This window comes from Salmo salar, chromosome ssa09, assembly GCF_905237065.1.
Source record: "Salmo salar chromosome ssa09, Ssal_v3.1, whole genome shotgun sequence".
In the NCBI taxonomy this organism is placed as follows: Eukaryota; Metazoa; Chordata; class Actinopteri; order Salmoniformes; family Salmonidae; genus Salmo; species Salmo salar.
Window position 1 is genome coordinate 124,447,193 of NC_059450.1, and position 25,442 is coordinate 124,472,634.

The 25,442-nt window shown below is 42.0% G+C and overlaps 1 protein-coding gene across 2 annotated transcripts in view; it reads left to right on the forward strand.

Annotated features, from left to right (window-relative positions):
- Positions 1 to 23,058, forward strand: part of snx19b (sorting nexin 19b) — a 33,785-nt gene extending 10,727 nt beyond the window's left edge. Inside the window, exons 9-12 of one of the 2 annotated variants that reach the window (XM_014213767.2) lie at positions 1,765 to 1,894; positions 18,210 to 18,394; positions 19,290 to 19,377; positions 20,143 to 23,058. In XM_014213767.2, the coding sequence (XP_014069242.1) occupies positions 1,765 to 1,894; positions 18,210 to 18,394; positions 19,290 to 19,377; positions 20,143 to 20,266 (527 nt within the window). In that variant the 3' untranslated portion in view covers positions 20,267 to 23,058. Of the gene's footprint in view, positions 1 to 870; positions 1,087 to 1,764; positions 1,895 to 18,209; positions 18,395 to 19,289; positions 19,378 to 20,142 lie in introns of those variants that run through there. The other variant, XM_014213768.2, reaches the window with a different exon arrangement.
- The last annotated feature ends 2,384 nt before the right edge of the window (positions 23,059 to 25,442 follow it).

Sequence of the window (25,442 nt, forward strand, 5' to 3'; positions counted from 1 at the left end):
ATACAGGAACTACGTTCATACAAAAATCTTGGCTTGTGATAATGGATCTTTACGTCATGACCGCTTTCTGTTCATCCCGGCAGTGTCTGTTTGTACGTGCGTGAATGCATGCTTCTTACTGTGTAGACAGACAGACGGACAGAGTGGCGTGACTGTGAAGTCGGGGGGGAAGTACAATTCCGCCCACATCTTCCACTCCAGACTGAGCTTGGATGGCTCATTCATTGTGAAATGCTGTTTTTTACTGTACATAAAAACAGGATTTGCTACTTTTCTTACTTGGTTTAAGTTCAGTTTCTGGCCCGGTCTATGAATATTCAGTGTTTTAGAATGTGGACAGAAGGTTTAGGTCCTCTAACTGATCTTGCCTATTACTTCTATCTCCACACATGGAAGACCAGCAGTGTCTCCGATCCAGTGAATGGCCTTAGAAAAAAATGGTGATTTCATTGACTTCATATGGAAACTATCTCCCACGACTTGACATTGGAATGAGCATGTCCCTTTTTAATTGAATCCAAATTGCTAGGGCTTCCATGTTTAAAGTCTGCTCATTGTATTGTCTGAAGGAGATGTGTTTCAGATGTGGGCCAGACTTTCATGGTGAGCCGTCTGGCTCACTCTCACTGACCAGACAGGTCTGAAACATCCAGATCACTCCTGAACATTTCAAGGTTGAAAAGTTAACCTGAATGATGTGACCAGCATACCCATGCAGTACTATAATGACACCACTAGAGGGAAGTATTGGCAAACATTTGTTGGGGGTATTTTTTGGTCTATGCTGAGAAATCTGTCCAGGAGCAAGAGGTTACTGCCTGTGTCAATGTTTGACATTGTGTGTATCATAGTTTTTTTTCCTTTTTACAGATTTCATCTGACAAATTTTGCCAATAATGTTGACATACTGTGGTCCTCGCCAACACCTACTTTGGCCGCCTTTCCTTCCAGTTCTCTGCTGCCAGTGACTGGAACGAATTGCAAAAATCGCTGAAGCTGGAGACTTACATTTCCCTCACTAACTTTAAACATCAGCGATCTGAGCAGCTAACCGATCGCTGCAGCTTTACATAGTCCATCTGTAAATAGCCCACCCAATCTACCTACCTCATCCCCATATTGTTTTTATTTACTTTGCTGCTCTTTTGCACACCAGTATCACTACTTACACACCATCATCTGCTCATCATCGTCTGCTCATCTATCACTCCAGTGTTAATCTGATAAATTGTAATTACTTTGCTACTATGGCCTATTTATTGCCTTACCACCTCATGTCATTTGCACACACTGTATATAGACTTTCTTTTTTTTCTATTGTGTTATTAACTGTACGGTTGTTTATTCCATGTGTAACTCTGTGTTGTTTCTGTCGCTTTGCTTTATCTTGGCCAGGTCGCAGCTGTAAATGAGAACTTGTTCTCAACTAGCTTACCTGGTTAAATAAAGGTGAAATAAATAAATAAAATAAAAAATCCAACACTTACATGAGGCTTTAGTGTTTTGAGATTTTCATATTTCATAGCCAGAATGTTATTTAGTATTTTTGGTTGAAAACTGAGTCAGTTGCTTTCTCTAAATATTTTTACTTTGGACCACTGCTAATGCATGGTAAATAGTGATACATACACAAGACTTCAAACCTATGGTGTTTAATGTGCTTGTTTCAAGAATGTGGGCTACTTTGTAAAGTGTGCATGTGTGTGCATGCGTGTCATTTATGTGTGTGTGTATTTGAAGTGTGTTTTGTGGTACTGTCCACAGTGGCGGAGACGGCTCTGGCTGACGTGGCCCTAGACATCATGTGTCTGCTGATGAAGGACCAGTGGAGCTGGCTGTGCACCGACAACATCCGGAAGACTATCCGGCTGCTGTTTGGAACCCTCATTGACAGGTACTGTACTGATGCATGGACCATAGAAATATAATTATTACTCTACTCCATTCTATGGCATGGACAGCCATAGAGCACAAGTCCACCAAAACTAGTTGATATCTGCCACCACTTACCAGTCAGCCACTGACCTCTCATATCTAGTACTGCATATCAGAACATATGGAAATCAGGAACCTATCATTTCGAAATTGACCTTTTCAGAAGATTGACTGTGTGAGTGGATTTAATTTTGACTTACTGTGCACCCTAACTCTTATTAGAATTAAGCATTTAGCAAAAGGCTTATGTGGATACAGTATTGTTCCAGTATTATTTTTTTAAACAAGTAAGGTCTCTTCCATATCTCAAGGAGTTTATAAAAGGGACCAACATGGTTATTGTGGTTTCTGCTGAATAACTGTTCCTCTTATGCGCAAGAGCACAATCTCTGAGCTCGTAAAGAATTTGCACCTCAGCGATGTTGTGTACTTGGACCAGAGCATGTGTGCGGAGTTGTGTGGTCAGAAATCCCGCTCATCGTTCACTGAACGATGCTTATGCTCCCCTCCGGCGCTCCACGTCCTTTACAACCTCCCCGCTAAAATATGCTCCATGCAAACAGGGAAAAAAACTGCTGCTCCAAATTCGCTCCATTCATTAAAATCACAATTTAACCAATTTTGTGATTACCTGGACCTATCATTTGGATTTGAAGTATTGAAACCAAACCATATGATTTGAATGAAAAGTATTTTAATAAACAACATGAAGAGGTGACAGTAAGAAACACTCATCATTTCAAATAGGCTACATGTCATATTAAACAGCATATAAACACTCTAAATAGGCTACATGTCATATTAAACAGCATATAAACACTCTAAACAGGCTACATGTCATATTAAACAGCATATAAACACTCTAAATAGGCTACATGTCATATTAAACAGCATATAAACACTCTAAACAGGCTACATGTCATATTAAACAGCATATAAACACTCTAAACAGGCTACATGTCATATTAAATAGCATATAAACACTCTAAACAGGTCAGGAGCCAGACATGTAGCCTAAGAAGCATAATTCAGAAGAAACGAAAATGAATTATTTAGGCTTTATTATTATTATTATTATTATTAGCCTATTATTTCAAGTTTATAGCCTCCAAATAAATAAATGGTGAAGCATTTGTGAGTGAGACGCGAGGCTGGCATGAACATTAAGCGCTCAGCATTTAAACAACATTTCTTCGTATTCAATTATTATAGTCTATAAATTGTGCATATAGGATATGACTTACTTACAATTAAATAAAATGAAAAATGTCTTATTAGGCCTATTCACTTTTAGAAACACATTTGTCCAGAGTCTGTGGCTGATGAGATGGTGCCTGGAGAGCAGGCCAGCAGCGGAGCATAACTTCTCCGTGCTTGCAGAGCCACTAGGGATGCTAAACACCATTTGGGCCACTTGCCAGGCTGGGCAGGGATGCAGAGTAAAACAAATAATAAAATATATAGGTAGGTCTAAAGGTTTTTAGGCAAAATAACCCAATCAAAACAGAAAGCTCCTTGAAAGAGGTTATATGTCAGGACTATTGGGCCAAAATCAATGATAGCATATTCTATAGATAATATAACCACAATCACACAACCTTATACGAGATGAACATTTTTGGATGATAAAAACTTTGCTATAATGACACACTTTGCTAGCTACCCACCTCATTCCTTTCCGTTAGCAAGTGCACGTAGTAAGTACACCATCATGCTTTCGAGATACGTGTCTTTTCAGATTCCATAATGGTTCTTTAGTTGTGGACACTACATCACCGCACTCCCTCTCTTGCTCTTGGTCCTCCCGATCTTTGGAAGTCACCTTGATTTTGCACCTGAGTGTTTCATCAGTTTCTTTATGAAAATATTTAGCGAACTTAATGACAGTAGCTAAAGCAAGGGGCTATAGCAGCACACGAGTAGACTACAAATGCATGCCCTGAGCTTGTGAAGTGAGCGAAATTGGAGTGGGAGAGAAGCTCGCTGTTCCAGCTTTTGGGGAACTCGCTCCAGTCAAATTGGGCACGCTCCTCTCCTCGCACATATGGGACAGCTATGTTGGCTCTTCGGAGGGTAATCGTTATTTTGGCGGTCAAGTAGCCTGTTACTTTGCATGCCTCTGTGTCACGGTCATTTATTTGAAAGGGTAGTCTCAAGCAAGGGGAAGTTTTTCTCTAATTCTCCAATGACCTTTCGCCTCTCCCCACTGTCCGAGTCCGACATGCTCTCACTCAGGGCTAGATACACACACACACACACACACACACACACACACACACACACACACACACACACACACACATTTCCGGTACCCACAAGGTGTAGAAGCACCCGCAATGCAGGTGCTTCTACACCTGCATTGCTTGCTGTTTGGGGTTTTAGGCTGGGTTTCTGTACAGCACTTTGAGATATCAGCTGATGTAAGAAGGGCTATATAAATAAATTTGATTTGATACACACACATACACACACGCACGCAGTTATGAACGTGTCTGTCATGGTCCCTTCAAATGGCTTCACAATAATACCATCTGTCAGGAGCTCGTATTTTTAAGGAATGTTTTTCCTTTTGCTCCGAGACAGATGTTTTCTTCACATTTCACAGAGTCCCGTTATTTATTTCACATTGCAAGTTTACAGTGATTTGGAAGATATATGAATCACTTTGAAAATCAATTATTTCCAAGTTTCCTCTACCTGCTGTTCTATAACTTTCCACAGTGCCTCTGTACCTACAGTAGGCCTATGTTATGCAATTAGTTGCTTCTGTTTCCATTTTTCTGTGGGAAAACTGATTTTGAAACAGTAGGTTCTTCTCTGCTATGATCAGTAGGCCTACCAAGGTATCCTAAAGCTGGATAGACCCTAATGATAGTATCTTGATAATGCATTTAATCTTAATTGACAACATTTATTTCTGGCGTCCTTGTATATTAGAAGCAATTTGGAGAACTCTGACTGTATTCACAAAGTGTCTCAGAGTAGGAGAGCTGATCTAGGATCAGGTCCCCCCCATCCATATAATCGTATTCATTCTGATCAAAAAGGCAAAACTGATCCTATATCAGCACTAACACTCCTACTCTGAGAATAATAAATATCGGTGATGCTGTGATAATGCTTAGGCTAACTTGTTTTCCTAATGAGATTTTCTCCTCTGACTCTTGCCGCTCGGAAGACTTTTACGAGGGTTTCCGTTTCGACAGGAGCATCGGAAAGTATCGTATCACAGGGGCCCCTGGGCCTTGATGTGTGAGCTGAGCCTCAGCCAGACTGGGATGTGATTGGCCATGTGTAAGACCAATCCTGTTTATGAAGTAGAAGCTTCCTAGTCTTCATTCTAATTCTATGAGGAAAAGCTGTGTTTCTCTTTAAGATTAATAGAAGGATTTTGATTAATGTAATGACTGTTGCTTTTTTGAGAAGGTAGTTTTGAGGTTGACATTTTGAATTTAGGCTCATTAAGCTTATTTTCTTGAATGGAAAGAAAGGTACTTCTGGTGTCGTAAAGGTACCTCTGAATCTTGAATTTGATATGTTTGGTTGGCTTCCCTTCTCTGAGAATGGCTTCAGCAACAGCTTCACAGAAGATCGGTCATAGACAGGTATAACTGACCCTGTAGCAGTAAAATCAACATGCATACAATGTTCTCGGGTTTGTGTGACCTAAGTCACCTAACCCTCCCTAAAGACAGAGGGCCCTGTATTAGTGGCCCCTGTGTTGTTGGTCTGCGCTATTTATTTAAAGCATCAGTCTGTCAGCAGAGACCGTTCTCACTGTGGCAACTAGTCCTCTCATCTTTTTACATGTTGCTCAGCTATGCTTGCTATACCCTAACAGACAGGCCCTAAGGCCCCCCATGCCTCTGGAGATGGCAGTAGAGGAAAACACGTTTAAATTCTCTCACTCTTTGAATTCTCTAACAAGGGAAAGGTTAGCTAGGCTAAACAGTTACTAGGCATATAGCTTTGGCTACTGTTGACTGTACTGTCTATCTGTTCAGGTTTTCAAGACACTACCGAATTTGATTGAAGGTTCTTAGTACTTCTCAGTGCAGTGCATCGATGACTTCAGAGTTTTTGAGTTGTTTACTTACAGTTACAAAATTGAAACGCCAAGAAACCAGCACTAAACCTATTTAATATGACATAAGCGTTTAGTAAAATGCAAAGGAGATGCGGGCCATGGAAACCCGGTCCATGACTGTCACCGGCACCGCTTGCATGTCTGCTCTGCTTTAATCAAGAACCGCGAGTGGATGGAGCCCGGCCTCCAACACACAACGTCTGTGTGAAGAATTTGGCTGGAGACTTGCTCTCGTAAATGGGGTCCAAGGCATTGGTTAAGGAGATGGATAATTTTATAGACTGGAAACTGGGACAATCTAAGATGAAAATATTCACCCTTAGACAGAAGTCTGGAAAATCCACTCGAGGCCAGATTTGTGTCTTTTTGTCTGTACATGAAGCAAGCACAATCTTCAGAGGAACGGCATCGAAGGAATGACTGACAATCTTATCGCATTGAACAATATGCCTAATATACTGTCCGGTACAGTTGGTAGGAGTGTGGTGCTAGCAACACCAAGGTCATGGTTAAATTCCTGCAGGGATCACATACTCAATTTATGCACTCATTGTTTTGTAACTCTCTTTGGATAAAATCATCTTCTTAGTGACATATTATATATACTGTAGCCTCACAGGGTACAGCAGCAAAATTATATTTAGGCTTTGTGAATGACAGCAATTTCATATACACAGATATGAACTTCACACAAACAGTCCTCTCACTCCGTCTGGTTTCTGAACAGTGAGTAACGTCATAAGCGTTAATTAAACCACATTTCCCCATAAGGTGGTCCCACAGGGTGATGATATGCTTGTTTTGTTATGGGCAGTATCCTTCAGTCATCAGTGTTCTTAAGGGACCATCTGAGATCTGTTTTGCATGAAATGGCTCTCAAATGTGTCCAGATGCATTCCCAAGGTGAGAAGAGGTGTTGAGAAATGGGTGTCTGTGTCCTTCTCCACTGTTTTGTATAATATCGCCTGTACCTTTTTCCCATTCTATTTCATTTTCACCCTTTAGCCCCTGTCTATTATCAGTTCAATAGAATGATAGTTTCCTATTTTTGGTCATTTTGGATCCAACTTCTGACACCTGTAGTTTTAGTTTGAGACAGGGCCATGCCTATATAGTACTGGACTGTTGTTCTAGCATCCAATGTCACAATCTTACTGGCATGACATAGCAGTGATGCATGAAGTGATGATTGAAACCTCCCAGTAGTCAAGTTGAATGAAGTAGCTTAACTTCGGTGCAGCCTTTTGCCTCAGCTGAGCATAGTTGATAACATATTCCAGTGTGGAACATTTTGCTCCCCAAGTCCAGAAAAGACTTCATATTTGGGTAATGAATCGACAGCAAGCCAAGTATGACCCTTGACAGAGTAGACAAAGTACAGATGTTCCCTGCTGGAGTGGCACCTGAAATACCCTACGACTCCATCAGCACACTGCCTTCTTTCTCAGGACGTTGAATGGAGCACTTGTTCGTGGTGGAGGTGAGGCGGCAAACAACTCTACTGTACGTTTTACATCTTTAACCCAGTTGAGGACCAGTCTGACCACAGCTTGTACAGCCCGCCTCTCCAGCTCTGCTGTCATGTGTGGAGCAGATCCATGCGGTGACATGTTTTGCCATGTCAAATGGGTAATTTGCACTGTAGTGTACAGCAGGGCTTCCCGCCAAGTCCACAGCCGACATCCATTTTCAGAGGGGAAAGATGGAATGATGGGTCCTGCCAGTATACTGGTGGAGAGGCCCGAAATGTTACAGATGTGTATTACTGTTACCCAATAGTTTGCTTGAATTATTTTTTATTTAGAACCTGAAAAAACACCAGCTGTTTCAAGGCAATGTTTTTCTGTTGGTGTCCTGTTATGGATTCCGCCTTGTCCCAGTGTAGACTTTTTATTTCTCTCAACTTACATTTTTCATTAGCTGTATTTTTGGGGAGGTGTCAAAGCTGAATTTTTAATCCAGAGTTAAGTGTGAGGCCTTGTTGTTCTTTAATGGTGAATGCTTTTCATTGACAGCCAGGGCGAGTTCAGCTGTTCAGCCTAAATGATTGGCCCCAAAATAAGCATCCTTCAGAGATGGTGGTTTCTAACAGTGGTGCTGGTTATTTTCATTGCACAGAGGGTCTTCCTGTGCTTCATACTCTGTGAGTTATGAGTCTCTCACCCAGCAGTGAAGGAGGGGTGGAGAAAGACCCCATTGCAGGCGCCCAGCTTTTGTTTGAGTCCACTGCACTGGTGGTCAGGCCATTGGTATCCAGCAGATTTGGCATAGCAGGGATGGAAAAGAGCCCTGTTATGTAACCTTATCACTCGCTGTTCCGTTGAGGTGTGACATCCCCAACAGTCTGTTCTGACACGGCACCCTCTTCAACAGTGTGATCATGCTGTCCGAGACACAGATAATGAGTAATATCAGTGTTGAACTTGTACCCAATGGAAAGGCCATTGATGGAGAGAAGGTTCCTCGTGACCAAATCAGGTTTGGACCAGGCTGCATTGGTTCCATCGTTACCCACCACTACTTAACAGCTTGGCTGGCGGAAAGTGTCCGGACACCCTGTATGGGTTCTAGTGATCTGCCAGGCAAGGATCAAGTCTTCTTTTCCTGCCGACGCAAACGTTATGAAATCCATTGTTCTACGCTGTATTCCCCCTAGTTCAGTCAGCTAGCTGTGTCTGGAGGATACTTGCAATTTAAACATGCTTATATCAGACATATTGACTCCCTGTTGGTTTTTGGTTTAAAAGTGCGAAAGTTAGCGGTTTGGGACAGTGGCTAGGTAAACATATCCAAAATTCTAATTTGAGTAAAGTAACCCTTTAAGCCGGACCATTTAGTGGCATTCACCCCTGTGCTCCTGACAGTGGACATCAAGGACATGATGGAGTCCACTCTGGTCAGCCCAAAAGTGTCCAGGGGAGATATTGTTTGATTCCTGAAAAGTGCACAACCAGCAACACGATCTGAGGCTGGGTAAAATTAGCCCTGATAAGCGATAAACGCACTTGTCATTGTCAGTGACGTGAAGTCAGCGGTAGGCTAATGCTTCTGTTCACACTTCAGCTATCCTTTTTCTTCCACCTGAGTTGCATGGGGACGACGTGCTCTGTTACGACAAACCAAAGGCATAGTTCTGCAGCGACTCGGGCTCAAAAAAAAGTTATTGGGTAATTTTAGTTAAAACGGATCAATCAATGCTCCTTTGACCAAAAATGGTAGTCTTCAGCTAAAGCAATGCAGCCCAGTGTCAACAACATGAATAGTTGCAGGCACAACTTGACAGTCTTTTATGGATATACTAGCCTGACTGGCCATCAGTTTTCTTTATTACTGATTCCTGGCCAAGCATTCAATCTATATTCTCTTAAACTAAGGAATTTAAACAAATTAATTCAACAGTGAAAGTTATATTGATTGGGCTCTGATTGTAATTGCCTTCACTGGTAGTTCTTTGTATTGAATCATTTATTATGTGTAGCATCTGAGTTCTAAAGTCAAATTAGACTGTAGGCTAGTTAGTACGAGCAAGGTACAACCATGTGTTAGTTAAAGCTCAGTAAAAGAGAGCCATACCTATTGAAATGTTGGATTACCCTAGTAGGTTATACCAGGGTTTCCCAAAGTTGGTCCTGGGCGCCCCCCCCCCCCTCCCCCCCCAAATAACCTATAACTATCCTTCCCACTATATTTAGAGTTGTCCTGCCGTAAAGTGTTTACAGCCTGACAGTTTGATTAGGCTTTGTTTCTGAAACTGTCACTTGGGTTGATTGACATCTTGGATTTGATTGGAGCGGTCTGCTGAGTTTTGAGGTACTATTTATTTATGACCAGGCTGCCTTTACAAAAAAAAGATTGCCATTTTGAAACTGCAGTAAAAGTGCAGTTGACTGTGGTATTTTAGACGCAGCATACTGCATTTATACTGGACTTTTAACTGCAGTTATACTGACGCGTACTGCAGTGATACTGCACTCTGACTGTAATCCACTCTGACAGCAATCTTTTTTTTCGTAAGGATGGGATTTTGGCGAGTACAGGTCCTCTCCATCACCCTCTCTCGGTCCGTGCTTATCTTGGGCTGGCGGTTGCTTATGGCTCCTGGTATTCTTCTCGTCGTGTGCCGCTCTGACCACAAGGAAATTCTGCTGGGTGATTTTCTTTTCAGGATGACATGTCACCTGCTGCCGTAAATTGCTTAGTCCTGGCAAGCCCCAACCCACAAGTAATTACTAACAGAGAGGAATACTGTCTGGCAGGTTTCACCCAGACTGACTGGTCTGCTACTGCGTCTTCTATAACTGTCTCAATCACTCTCCTTTACTAATATGTATGGAAGTGCAGGGTTTGTGAATGACAACGATGAATTGAAACAAGCTATTGGCAAAGTAACTCATCCGATGTATGTATGGTAATTGGTAAAACGTACAGGGGCACAGGCATGCACATACTGTTTCTGACTTATATGAGCTGTGTTAACTGTTCGGTGCCAAGCCAGTACCTAAATCCTATTGGAATGTTAGGTGTATAACATTTTCCTTATACTTTCTTTGGTTTCCACACCATTGCAGTATCCAATCTTTCTCAACTTTATCCCATTTCCTGTAATTGAGTATCTTTTAGATAGTCTGTAATGAGAAAATTATTCTGGTGGTTTTCATGGTAGCTAAAATGCCGTAGTCCTCCAGACCACAATCGTTGGTATAGACTTACATGCCATTTGTTACCAGAAATTGGTTCAAGGAAGTATGCCCCATGCGCAAGTGAATCAAAGGGGGATATGATCTTCAGTCTGAGAGACTGTTAGCAGGAAAAGGGCACTTTGAGATGGATGTTGGAGAGACACAGCCTCTAACTGTCCCTGGCGCGATGCACTAGACTGTGAAATCAGCCTTTCTGAAAACCTGCCCCAGCCACACACGGTCGGTAACGTTAGATGTCAGTGTGTTGACCAACCGATGAAATGCGGTGCCACGACACTCCCAATAAAAACAGCCCCTGACACACACAAGACACACGCAGATGCACACACAGAGATATGTCTTACTATATTTGTGAGGACCAACAATTGATCCCCATTCAAAATCCTATTTACCTAACAGAAATTCTGAACCTAACCACAAACCCCTAATCCTAATTCTAACCATAACCGAACCCCAACATTTTATTTTTACAAGTGAGGACAGCAAAATTTCCTCACTTCTCTGAATTTTAGTTGGTTTACTATTCTTGTGAGGTCTTCTGGTACTCACAAGTATAGTAAAACGTGTACACACACACATACACCGACATGGGGTAGATGGTGGATGGAGACGGTGATCTGATGACGCCAGACCAAACCTGGTTAGGCTAGACCAGCCTGCACCTCAGTGGAAACAGACACATCAAATGCCTGTGGAGGCCAGAGGAGAACTAGGTAATACTGTACTGTGCTGCTCCTGCTACTGCTGGCCTTTCTGGCTCACGATCCGCCTGGAGTCTGAAGGCTGCCTGGAGGCCTCAGTCTGCCAGACACCTTTTGGATGCTAATTGGCTCAACAGAGGTTTCAACGGAACATGTTAGCACAAGACCTGGGTTTAAAAAATAGTATTTGAAATCTTTCCAATACTTAAGCCGTGCTTGATTGAGCTCGCCTGGTGGAATGGGACCACTGAAATAGTCCTAAGAGTGCAAACCCCACCCATCTGGCACATTCCAGGCAGGCTCACGCAAACACAAGTATTTCAAATATTTCAAATACTATTTGAACCCAGGTCTGGTAAGCACTAGTTCTCTGATGCAGTGTTCTCCTCACTTACCCAGGCATGCCAGAATGATTAGGACACCAGACACCAGGTTTTCAGAATAAAGACCACAGTGGAAATGGATCTATTTGAAGAGAAATGCACCCCAGATGATCACACTCCTCCGTTCTTACCAGGAAGTCGGCTGTATAGAGTGGGGCTTTTACTAACACTTCATTACAACAACATTGGCCAATTTGGCCGAGTGCTTATTTTGTCCCATCCAAATGACTTCCCACTCTTGGAGGTGGTTACGGTAAGCACAGCTCAAGTCTGCCACGTGGTTATTTCTACCATGCACTTTGTGCTGTAATATCAACACTGGAAGTGTATTGAATGCATTCCATGAACAAACACAGAGGAGACTGACATTATAATGAATTTAAGAAACTTAAAGAACTCTCTGGCAACAAGATAACTATGGCATTTTAATAGCTCGACCTATAGTTAACCCGTGATAATCTATGGTTCTGTAATGAAAATATTTTGCAAAGGCTTCTGCCTTTTTGTTAACATGTTGTTCTACCATCTTTTTCTTATTCATTTAGTATTTTAACCTCTTGACCACTTGTGTGCAAAGAACAGAGAGAGATTGTTAAGGGATTTTGGATTGCATTGTGAGTTTTAATGAAATGCTCTCCATGTCTCTACTACAGATTCGGATTGAAAGCAATTTGTTAAGCTTGCCTAATAGGCCTATGTAGAAGCACAGCATAGTGTGTTCTGTTGAGGTCAATAGGGGTTATTTGAGGTGTTCACCAAGCTATCAGTCTCCCTCTGGTGATCACACTGTGCTGGCAGGCCTATGTGCAACCACACGTGTTCACAGGACTTCACACACAATATCCACCCCTGGTTTTTAACAGTCTCATGAGTCTCCCTCCAAGGCATTGTCAGATCCAGAGGAGAATTATAACATTGCCCCCTAAGCCCCTTTTAGTGGGAGCTGCAGTGAGCCAAGTAGTGTGTGTCTATAGTATGCCTGCAGTGCTAAAGCTCTTCATAATGATGCCCCAGCACTGCCACTGAATAGCCCCCACTCTGCTGTGTCATTATTTGTCAGCCCCCCAACCTCTATTCCTTATGAGGTTCTGCTGGGCCTGTAATTAACATGAGTCATACAGCGGCAGACTTCCCGTAAGTCCTTTCCAATTTATGGACAGTCAAGATGTTGGGTCATAAGAAAAAAACATGTGCTCTTCCCTGTGAACTCTCAAGGGAAGAGGACACAGCTTTTTTTATGGTGGGGGGGGGCAACATCCTGACTGTTTATAAGTTGAAAATTATGCCCCTGTCCCACACACCCCTCATCACGCAGAACTATCAGCCTTAACCCCCCCCCCCCCCCTTCTTCTGGACATATAGACAGTTGAGTTTCCTCTAGCAGACATCCAACAGGACTCGTCAGACAGAGACAGACCTCTCAAGAGCCCCTCGATGATGCGCCTTATTGCTCAGGCCATCTGCCCAATGTTCTCCTCTTCGGAGATGTAAACTCTGGCTTGGCTTTGATTTAAGCCTGAGATCTCTCCTCTCGTACTTTACACAAACCTCTGATGTAGCACTTGGCCTTGAGGGCTGAGACTAATTGAGACCCAGAGTACACAATTTCTTGGCTTCACATCGATGTGCAGAGATGTTATCAGGGTTCAGATGCAGCCGCAGCGCCTCTGACTGAAGTAGAGGTGCTTTTACCAGTGTTGAGGAAGAAAGGCGTCACGCAGATGAGATGACATCCGTCTGTCGGAAGACATTTCTGTTCCCTTTTATCCTATCTCAAGCTCCTAAATTGTTTCTTTTTGCTTATGGTTAAGGTTCCAAATAGATGTTTAGTGGATGTGTCATTAGCGCTCTGATACATGGAGAATGGCATTGTGTTTCAGGTGATTGGCAGTTAGCGGTGGCCTAGCCATACCATTTTCTATTGTCTTTGGACTGAGGAGTAGCATTCATTTTGTTGTTTTACGATATGGTGGTGTCTTTGGTCAGAAATCATCCCCAGCTGTCCCCCTCTCCAGCCAGTGTTGTTGGTCTGTAGCTAAAGGCCATGTTCGTTCATTATAAGGCTAGCTGTCATCTGAGAGTTTTTGCAGCACAGCCCATCTGGAGCCACTTTGGATAAAGACGGCTCTCTCGTATAACCGGCTGTACTGTAAATACTTGTTTATTTGTTTATCTTTCACTCTTTATTACGTACGTGTGGTTGTGTTGTTTAGTTTTTTACAAACAAACGAGTCCTCCATTAAAGGGCTACTTCGGGATTTTGGCACTTCCCCAGAGTCAGATGAACTCGTGGATACTATTTTTATGTCTGTGTCCAGTACAAAGGAAGTTAGCGGTAGTTTTGTGAGCCAATGCTAACTAACATTAGCACAATGACTGGAAGTCTAAGGGTATCTACTAACATGCTAGCAGATACCCATGGACTTCCAGTCATTGTGCTAAAGCTAGTTAACAACTTCCTTCAAACAGCATGCAGAGACATGAAAATGGTATCCACGAGTTCTTCTGACTCTGGGGAAGTAGATAAAGGGCCTTGTTGCCAAAATCTTGAAGTATCCCTTTAAGACCCTTGGAATCTTTCCCTGGACCTTGGTTTAGGTGTTTGAGGAGAAATATGCTCTTGTTGTGTATGACATAGGCTTTACTATTGCTGATGCAAATGATAACTGAGCTAAAGCAGGCACGTTGCACTGAGGAGGAACACTTTGTCTCAGTCCAGTGTGCCTCTGGGTTTGTGTAACAGTCTGTTAACATGTAATGAGTTGTTTAAAGGCTGGCTGCAGACCTCCATTCCCAGTTTGATTATTTTGCTAGCTAAATAGATTGATGGAATTCAGCTCTTTGGCTGCCTTGGCATCTTGCTCTGTTTGGCAACAGCATTGTGGGAATTCAACTAGCAGTTGGATGGATGGATGGACGATGGCCTTTTTTTTTGCTAAATTACCCTGTGCACACACAGTACACCTGCATTCACTAACACCTGCACTCAGGCCATGCTTAAAATCCATCATTCTGACTTTTGTTCGATGTTTTGATTCTGGTAATTAACTCAATGCAATTTTGAGTCTTGAGTGAAGTGGAAATGTATCAGATATTTCTTAGGTCATCGAGCCGATTTTAAGCGTTGTCATAATTGAAACTGAAGTGTGATGCAGGATTTGGATGGGGTTTTTAATCCAACGGCTATTTCTAAATTAGTACGCAATGTCTGCTAGTTCAGCTGTGCTGGAGTCCGACGTTAGAGAAAGTAGTCATTTTATTTTCCCCATTTGTTTGAGCTCCATAAAAACACTTTCATGTCTTCCTCCACATTTATTGTTTGAAAAAGTGTTTTTTACTATTGGCTGCCGAGTCCCAAGTCCTTGTGTTATTTTCACCCAAGGCTTTAGAATAATAACTACAGTTTATGTGATTGGCACCGGATGGTTTTACACAGATCACATGGAATGAGTGTTAAAGTCTGAACCCAGACAGGCCTCGCATTTTAAACTGGTTTGACAGGCTCGCAGCCCACTGCCATAGCAGCATAACCCTTACAATAAAGCACAGGTTCTTCATTCTCAAGTGCTATAGTGCCTTCTTCATAATGGACTTCTGAATCCTAAAGTCCTCATTTTGATAATCGTCTACGTCATGTGTCAAACTCATTCCACGGAGGGCTCAGTGTCTGCAGGTTTTCGCTCCTCCCATGTACTCGATTGATGAATTAAGGTCAGCAATTAGTAAAGAAATCCTCTCATCTGGTTGTCTAGGTCTTAATTGAAAGGAAAAACCAAAAACACAGACACTAGGCCCTCCATGGAATGAGTTTGACACCCCTGGTCTACGTAAAAAAAACAACAAGAAGTTGCTTTTCCATTCATTTTTTTCATTAACCCTGTGTGTATCAAGGTATTAAATGAAGGTGAGCGAGTGGTCCACTACTTCTATTTCAACTGTCATCTCACTTCGAAGCAGCTAGGGAGTTCCACCAAGGCTTCCAGTGAGAAGAAATTACAATCAACTAGCAGAGCCAATATGCTCCAAATCTGTTGATATTAAAGAGTTCCTCCCAGCATGTGCATCAGGGTCGGTCTCTGTCTGTCACAGACAATGAATTAACTGTCTTTCTCACTCCCCTTTCCATTGCCACCCGAACAACACCACGTCGTGGGCTGTGTCACTTTTTCCCCTAGCGAATTTCACATGTCAATTAGGCACTTTTCCAAAAATAAACATAGTTATCACGTTGATGTTTTTGCAGTGTCAGAAGAAATCAAGGCACCTATTAGAATTTGAAACGGGATTGTTTAAACATGGCTGGCTACGGGAGAGCTTAGTAACCCTTTTTTTCTCCATTCTTCCTGAGGTGGAGAAATGTATTCTCTGCTAATGCTGCGTGTCCCTGTCAAAGCCGCTGCCAGTCAAAATGGACTGCACTTCATAAACTGCCCGACGGGTCAGTAGTAGGAATAAAATGTACTACTGTTGATTCCGAACAACTCGCTTTTTAGTTCCATCTCCTTACATTAGCTGTGGTCCAACGTCAGCCCTTAAATGGTTTGTCTGGACCAGTGCAGCTTTTGTCTTGTTATCCCAGAGGGGCCTGCATTCCATCCACCGAAGTTAACATTGAGTGGCTGGTTAGCTATTGCACTTTGTGTTGCATCATTTTCATCAATGATACTGTAATATGTACTGTATTGTATTACATATTTAGAAGGTATGTGGTGGTGGGAATTGGGTGCCATTCATCGATATAGCAAGATGCATGATCTTTTCCAGAGACAACATCGCCCACTGTGAAGGCTTACTTATTAGGTTGGTTTCCCTGCATCGTTACTCATGGCAGGAGACCTTCACCAGGTGCACCGAGTCAGGGCGAGGTTATTTTAACGTGAACATGACTTACTCTGATGCCGACTGTGAAAGACATCACTGCTGGGAGTCTTTACAGGGCCTCCAGGTTTCCTGATGAAATAGTGCAGTCGGGCTGCTATAAACCTCCCCAGTGACTTGGTAGGAGGAGCTGGAGTGACTGCTCCTTCCCTAAGACATAAACCACGACCACGTGCATGTCAGACCAGACCAGACCAGACCAGCCCTCCCATGACATTATAGACGGGGGAGACTTGGGAGGTTCCCAATGCTTTCAGCAGGATCTGCCGCAATGTCCAAAGATTTTCCCAAATGAGGGGGAAAAATTATGTTTGGCTGAAAGAAAGTATGTTTGGCCTTGGCAGCTCGTGCCCACGTTTTTGTGTTTTCGACTCGTCTCCGCTGTTTTGTCGTCGTAAGCGACCATGATTTAGGCTAATGCGCTTGTCTCCGGTCGGTACTGTATGTGGCGTTGAACAGACACTCATTGTCCACCTTCCGAGTTTTTAATGAGGGAGCTAAAATAAAACGGCAGTAAACTTCAGAAGCATGAAGAGTAGGAGATCCGTGGCAAACAAATGCCAAGGTCCACTTCCCAGAATTCATAGCTGCTCTGTGAGACATGACAGTTTCTTCAGTCAAGGAAGTATTGAGCTCAATGTGCAACACAATTTTGTACGGAATCCATATTACTTGTGTTACGTAAGTTGTATTTTCTCAGAACTCCTAGTCATTGTTATTTGTTAGTTGAACTCAGTTCTCTCATTGGAATGTATTTTTCCTATTAACTTATCTTCTCTCTCCCTCCAAGGCATACAACATATGTGCAACGATAATAATTGCTCACATCAATCTTGCCAGAGGTTCTTAGCAGGCAATCCTTCATAGGCTTTATAGTAACATTATCTCACAGTCCCACATCATGGTTCCACACAGATGTCAGGATGTCATCATGCATTGGTTTGGGAGGCCAGCCTCGTTGTTATGAAACATATTAACAATGAGAAGGTGTAAGATAGTGAAAAGAAAAGATAAACGAGATCCACGTTTTCCCAGAGCCGTCCATGTCCCTCAACAGTGTGTGGCAACACAGGACGAAAGATCCTGTCATGAAATAACTAAATTAAAGGAACATGAAATGTGCCATGAGCGAAGCATGACATTTGGCCTTGAAGGACATATTCTGTTGAACATATTTTAGTGGCATTTTACAGTATTATGTAACATCTGCAGAGTGTTATTACATGATTTTGATCAAGTCTCTCATCCAATTGAATACAGTCTGGATACAACCACTTTTTGTGTTCACTGTTTGCTTAAGCCCTACTCATTTGCAAAAATGTAATTATGGGGTACTGTATGTAGATTGATGGAGAGGAAAAAAAACGATTGAATACATTTTAGAATAAGGCTGTAAAATAACAAGATGTGGAAAAAGTCAACGGGTCTGAATACTTTCCGAATGCACTGTAGCTTTACTGATTTTCTATCTACAATATGTTGTCCTGATCACATCTCTGATGTGTGTGTTGTCTGTCACTTGCAGGTGGCTTGACGTGAGCGTGGCTAACCTGACCTGTACCCAGTACTGGGTGATCTACCTGCGGGTGCTGCAGGAGGCCGTGTGGCCGGGGGGCAGCCTACCAGCCCAGCCCCGCCCAGAGCGCAGCCACCAACAGAAGGAGGACACCAAGCAGCAGTCCCTGCACTGCCTCATGAGTCTACTGCCAGGTAAGGGATCATTAATAATGAAGAGGCAGGCTCGTGTTCATTAGGCACCAAATGGAAGGAAATGGACTGAAACCGGGGAATTATGGACTTGTTCAATAAGAAACGCTCATTTTTGTTTTTCTGTTCCAATTATTATTTGTATGCATTTTTTCATTAACTTTACTAATAAACATGACCCAGTCGTGACCTTGTGTGTCACTACTTCCGCCGAAGTCGGTCCCTTTGCTTGTTCGGTCTTCTAGCCATCGCCGATCCACCTTTCATTTTCCATTTGTTTTGTCTTTGTTTTCTACACACCTGGTTTCATTCCCCAATTCCATGTTCATGTATTTAACCCTCTGTTTTGCCCATGTTTTTGTGCGTGATTGTTTCTATGTTCATTCGGTTCGTTATGGCTGGTTTTCGACGGGTGCTGTTTTCACCCTTGCGTAATTGATTACCGTTTATTGTTCTTCAAGTGTATTGTTACCTTGTGCCTTTATTTTGAGTAAAGTATGTTGCTCACTCATTCTGCTCTCCTGCGCCTGACTTCATGCACCAGCTACACCCACCTTCTGACATTGTGACCTGACCATGAAAAAGGAACTGGGTTCTAACTTTGGTCTGGAGTCCAGTACAGCACATATCAGGAAAAACTCCTGGCCCATACACACTCATTCCTATCGAGCTCTGCAAACATACAATTCCTCAGTATTACAGTCGTAGATATTGCTTATGTGCAATACAATGGCATTTAATGTAAATTCAGTCATTTCAACTAACTATTGATCTTTCTAAGAAGCCATTTCAGGGACTACCGGTCTTAACTATATCCAACTAGCTATATTTTTAGTTTTTCCCTGTGGAGTCCTGTGCGGCCTCACGGTCCTATATTTGTACTCTTCTGTGTTTACAGATCTGCTCTCAGATATGCTGGGCTCAGACAAATACCAACTAAGCTGGCAGACTGCACTGGAATCTCTGCAGGACCCTTACATAAACAGGTGACCACACACAAACACACAACAAAGTAACGTACACTACATCACTTGCCTGTCTGTCTGGCCATGATTTAAAGAGCCTGACATCATGGTCTTGCAATAGATTATGAAGGAACATGACACGAGGTATTGATAAAGGGTTCTAAAGCTAAGTGATGAGCTGGTTGTGAATCAGTGGGCATCAGCCAAGTTTTATACCGCGTTTGATATATACCTCTTTCCAGACACGTTTCCAGTGGGTAAAGCTGATGATTTATACATTGCCAGTCCTTTGTTCTTAAGATGCGTTAGTTTTGATTATAGTGGCATGTGTTACAATTCATCTTCTTATTGAAATGTTCAAATAAGGTGGGTGTGCGTAAGGTACAGTATAATATATTTACGACTCAACTAAGTCCCTGTAGTGTTTGGAATATGCTGTTAGAATCAAGAAAGTTGTCTCAATTGTAAGGATTTTGTTGTTGTAATTTGGCTCGTTGAACCTTGTAGGAGGTTTTGGTCCTCTTGGCCTGTATGCTTTTGCCTAAATCATGCCTTGATGTAAATGGGGGGAAATTGCAACACAATTGCAGAAATATGAGGTTGTGATTTGAACCATTGTAAAATTCGCTAGCCACAAATGAAGTTTTCAAAATTTTAAACAAACTTATAATGTCCACCTGTAACTTGCCAGAATTAAATGATGTATACTTTTGGAGAGAGGAAATGTTGGACAGCAGATTTCTGGAAGACCCCTGACCTTTAACCTGTGACTCTTACCCTGTACAGACACCTGGTCTACTGTATCTGGGACCTTCTCCTCGAGTTCCTCGTCCCTGAAACATCTGAGGAGGACTTTCAGAAAACCCTGCTGCAAAGTCTGTCCAAAAACGCAGAGAAACTACCACCATAAAAGCTGTGGGATAGATACTCGGGTACACACACGCACGCACACACACACACACGTTTAATCAACTGTGTCAGTGAATAGCCCCCGATGAAAGTCCAGCCTAGCACGTCTGGATAAATTCCATTATTCATGTGTCGCCACCTTCACCGCTGAAACTTTGGACCCGAGGTCATCCGGGTCTGTCTCCGATTTAGTCCATGACGTCTGTGGGTCTCAAACATCGGCCACACATCCGGAGCAGCTTTGATTACCCATCACCTGTTTTCTGTTTGATCAGAATACCTCTCTGATCTCCAAAAGCCCAACACACCAAACTTCCCAAATCCACCCTTTTCCTGCTTCCTAAAACCTCCAGCTTTGTACCAAACTCATTTCAGATGGACTTCACACCATTGTTATCCCTCGTGGTCTTTCTGTATCCTGTTGGAGCTAGAAGTTTACTAGAATCGCTAGTGGTTTAGAGAAGTCCAATTAGATCTTTCCCCACTTTAGGCTTACTGTGTCGTGCTTTGCCCTTTTGGGATGACTTGCCTTTGTGTTCTTTGTTATATGCCCCTATTTCTTTTGATCCCCTTGGCTCTACACCAAGCAGCACATGTGCTGTGTTGCATTAATACTGTACTCCCTTACTCCTGGGGCCCTCCTGAGGCCTGGCTCGTACTGATATAGTCCACTGATACATTTCTGTTAAAGTGGTCACTCACACGTTTTGAACTTGTATGATGAAGGCCACTGCACTTTGAAGCTCTTGATAGCCACTTTCCCACGGGCCTGAAATGGTGGTTTTAAGTAATATACTATACAAGTACATCCAATTTTCAGTGGTCTCTCTGCTACTTTTTAAAGTTATGATACATTTTAAGAGCATCACCAACGCAGTGAATGGGGAAAACATTTTCTGAATGTGCAATCCTACAGGAGGGTGTGATTTGGTTAATGACCTATAATGTACATTTCGATGTATATCATTTATAATTTCTTTGAAAGTAGCAGAGAGCCCTCTCTGGAAATGTGATGTGTTTCAAGAGCATGTTGTTCCAAACAATATGTCTAAGCTAAATCAAAAATTGTACTTTTGAGATATTTATAATGTTGTTAATGTTGAATCAATTAATGTGATTATTATTATTTTTTTTTAAATCTAGACATACTCCATATTTCAGAGCACACTATAAGGAGGATGACACCAAGATGTCTGTACCACGTACTGTTCACAGATCATAGGGTCTTACAGGAGGCATGTATAGGTAGGACTTAAACGGGCCTAAAATGGCCACTTTCATCATGATTTTCTCAAAAAAGCATGTGAAACATCCTTCCTCCCGATTTAAGTTTTTATGTGAGAATTGGCAGGACAATCTGAGATGACCCAAATATTTTTGGGTCATGCTGGTGTGCAATCGCCTAACGATGCGTAACTTATGTCTGTGAAACGGGCACAAAGACTTCTCAACATTGGCATTCCGTGACACAAGATGTTCACCGTGTTTGACATTCCTCACTCTTACTGATGCTTATTATTGCCTTTATATGTGTAAAGTAGGTCTGACGTCAGCTAAAGCTCATGCAGGCAGCATAGTAGCGTACGTCTGTCAGAGGTCCAAAGTGTCCTACACAAATTTGTTGCACTCTCATCTTTGTCTTAAAAGAACATAATATCGCAGTCATTCTTTATTTCTGTATTCTTGTTAACGTGATTGATTTATTTGATTGTGTCTAACTTGTTTGTTCGATTGTAATGATGCTTTCTGTGAAAATGTGTATTGCTCAAAAAGAATGACAGGGATACCAGTGGTACCGAAGAGAATTAATACCTGTAGGAAATGCTTTTAAATTGCCTTAAACATGGCTGGAAGAGGTCTCGTCCGTCTTTACTATGTAGTCTCTGGACATGCCTTTTGTACATCGTGTCACAAAGTAGTAGCAAACCCCAGTGACAAGGTGTGTTCTGATGTTGTGCTGAATGTTGTGTACTGTAATGTTGATTCCCTCCTGTACACATTCCTAGCTGTTACCTCTATCCCTGTTGAATCCTTTGTGATGAACATTAGGGGTAGCTTGCGTTTTGCAAGACCGTTGTCCTGTCCTCAAATGTATCACGTCACATGAAATGTTCATGTTTGACACGTAAGTCATTTGACAAAATTGTGAGTGCCGTTTTCACATGGAACACATTGCAAATCTGTGAAAGTTTGTTACGTGGTTTTTGCTGCAAGTTGTTTGAGTACTGAAAAAAAGAGTTTGTCAAATTATCTTATGTACTCTGTATGGTGCCATTATAGACACAATTTGTTTATCCGATGATAAAAATAAGTTATCAGTGATTAATTAACTTACAGAAGTGGTATTGTTTGGCATTTGTTTGGTTTCTCGTCAGAAGGGTTCTGCACACAATGGCTGCTAGCTGCTATTCCGTTGAAGTCTCGCCATGTCTCCCTAACTTCCCTTTTGTCAACACCTCAGCTCTTTCTCAATTGTCTTTCCTCAATTCCTCTTGTCCTATCTCCTTGCCTTCTTCTCAAAACACATTGGAGGAGAAGGTCAGAGGGGAGGGATTTGGGAATTGAGAAAATACAATTTATCACTTAATTACATGTCTGATTTGACATTACAATCCCAATTCAGTTTACACCAGTGAAGGCTTTTTGAGTGTGGAATTGTAAATATTAATGCTTTGAATGTCACTCTTTGTAACTCTGTCTGTGTGTTATAACTGGACTCCATCACAAGATTTTACATTTGCTGGTGTTGATAATTTCCAAAACCAATAAAATGACCAAAAATGGATTAGTGTACACCATTTGTTGTTCAATTATTATCAAACTAGGCAAAAAAATAAATACTTTGATGTACGTGCTTTTATATCTTATAAGCCTAATTATCCGTTATGTTTCTCTTTGTAGCAGATTGCCTCAATGACACAAAATGGTTGTTAATAGTTTGAATCGTTGTGAGATAAGACTTTATAAGGTGCTCACGCATGTTCATGACAACTGTACAATACACTACAACTACATAACAATGCATTCTATTTCTCAGCGTTAGCTCAGGTGTCATCAAAATTTAACATGAATGCAAACACATTTTCTCCAGACCGTAACATTGAGGCTAAGGCCCAGAAGTTTCTTTTGATTTGAGCGTTTCATTGGCTAAATCGTTTATAACTCAGAGCCATATAGCCAGCATGTCCCCATTTTAAGAAGGGACAGAATGTGTTCATGAGTGGAACATAGGTAATCCATCTTCTTTAAACAATCGCCCAGAGCTGCAACATCAAACACAGTCATCGCCTCTGTACGTGAGAGCTTTGTTTGGCCTTTGTCTCTCTGTGTTGATCAAACGAGAGGCTACACGATAAATTAACACAGGTGTGAAGAGAGAAAACACTGTCTGCAGGTGTCCATGCCCTGATCCTGATGACGCCATCTTTAACCAAAGCCATATGGTGAGTCAAGGAGGGGAGCACCTGTTGACCGGAGAACAATGGTATTCTGTGCAGGGCCTGCTTTGCCAAAACACGTAAACGTAAAATAGTAGTGTTATCAAGGAATATTTGAATTAGAACATGCAAATTTAGCCTGTGTTCATTAGGACATGCATCTGAAACAGTTTAAAAAAGTTTTGCAACGAAAATAGAAATTTGGTGGCTTACAGGTCATTTATTTAGCAGACCCTCTTCAGTCCAGGTCGTCCCTCCCAGTTTCAGCCTACTTAACATGACCCTGGTCTTAGCATTGGTGCCTTGTTGAAGTTACAAAATCAAATGCATACAACCACCAACCAATGAGAGCCAAATATTTTGGTCCAGATTTGCTGTCTCCAAAGGAGTGGTACATTCTGATGTTTATGGCCTACTCTGGAGTCTAAAAGACCAATCTAATATTATACTACATTGGGTGAGCGTTGCACGAACACTGACTAGACCAATATATTTACTGAATAATCCAAAGAAACTCACCCTAGGGTATGAGTCTCGCAGCCTCATCACTCATGTTCTCAAGTGATCTCTTATAAAACGATAGCTGTAACAAACACGTGCATGCATACAGTCACACAAACGCAAACAAACACAGTCACTCACACACACACACACACACACACACACACAGCTTTCTGGCCCACTGTGAGAAGGAGAGTTTAAGTTTGCATATTCATTTGAAACCAAAAATCCAACTATTCAAAATTCTATTCTTCTGGTTCAGTGTAGAAAAAGAAATCTGCCCAAGCGCCTTGCCAAGTTCCCCACTGTGCCCTGAAGACAAATGGTTCACTTCCAATGGCAATAAGAAAAATGGATGAAACCTGTAGACCTACCATAATTAAAATCAGAACTGACCCTTGGAACCGATTGTTCTTTGCTTGCTTGTATAATACCAAACAGTTTTTTACAGAATGGCATTAAATGACCATGAAGTATAATCCAATTGTGATAAAAGAAGGATTTGCTCTTAAAATCTATAGTCAAACCTGATAACGAACAGGGTCATTGTCACATGGTATTTTAGGTACCTCCTTTGAAGTGCCCAATATGACAAGTCAGACGATTATTTCATTCATGAATGATCTTTTCTCAAAGTACACATACTAAACACAATTGTCAAATGTTTAGATAGATTTTCTCTGTCAATGTTTCCATGAAGTGCCTGGGATCCACATCAACTGATCTATATCGTGTTTCCACAGTTTTCCCCTCTCCCTCTACTCTCGTGAACATTTCAGTGACAGCTTTGATTAGATTGAATGCTTACGTAACAGCTGGGTGAAGTGGAGATGATAAAAGGGGAATCATTTTGTCTGACAAGGCTATACACAGTAGTTCTGGTCTGGAACTGTGGTTAAGAGGGCGGTTTTCTGAACCATTAAGGCTTGGCTTGCCCCCTTAAACATACACAGAGGCTACTAGTGGTATATCACACTATACATATTATACACACCAGGGGAAGTGGTATGCATAGAAATAGGATTACCAGAAGGGACAATGACCCTTAGACCACAGCAATTTGACCGGAACAGTAATGGGTACACACAATATGACTGGCATGGTATTGTGATGCTTAATTATTTTTCTATATGGGTACGTACATCATAAAACTCAAAGCTCCCATGCAAAGATCCGACGCAAATGGGTGGACAAGCCCCTACACAATAGTCATGGACAGACAAAGCTGGTTAGTGTAGC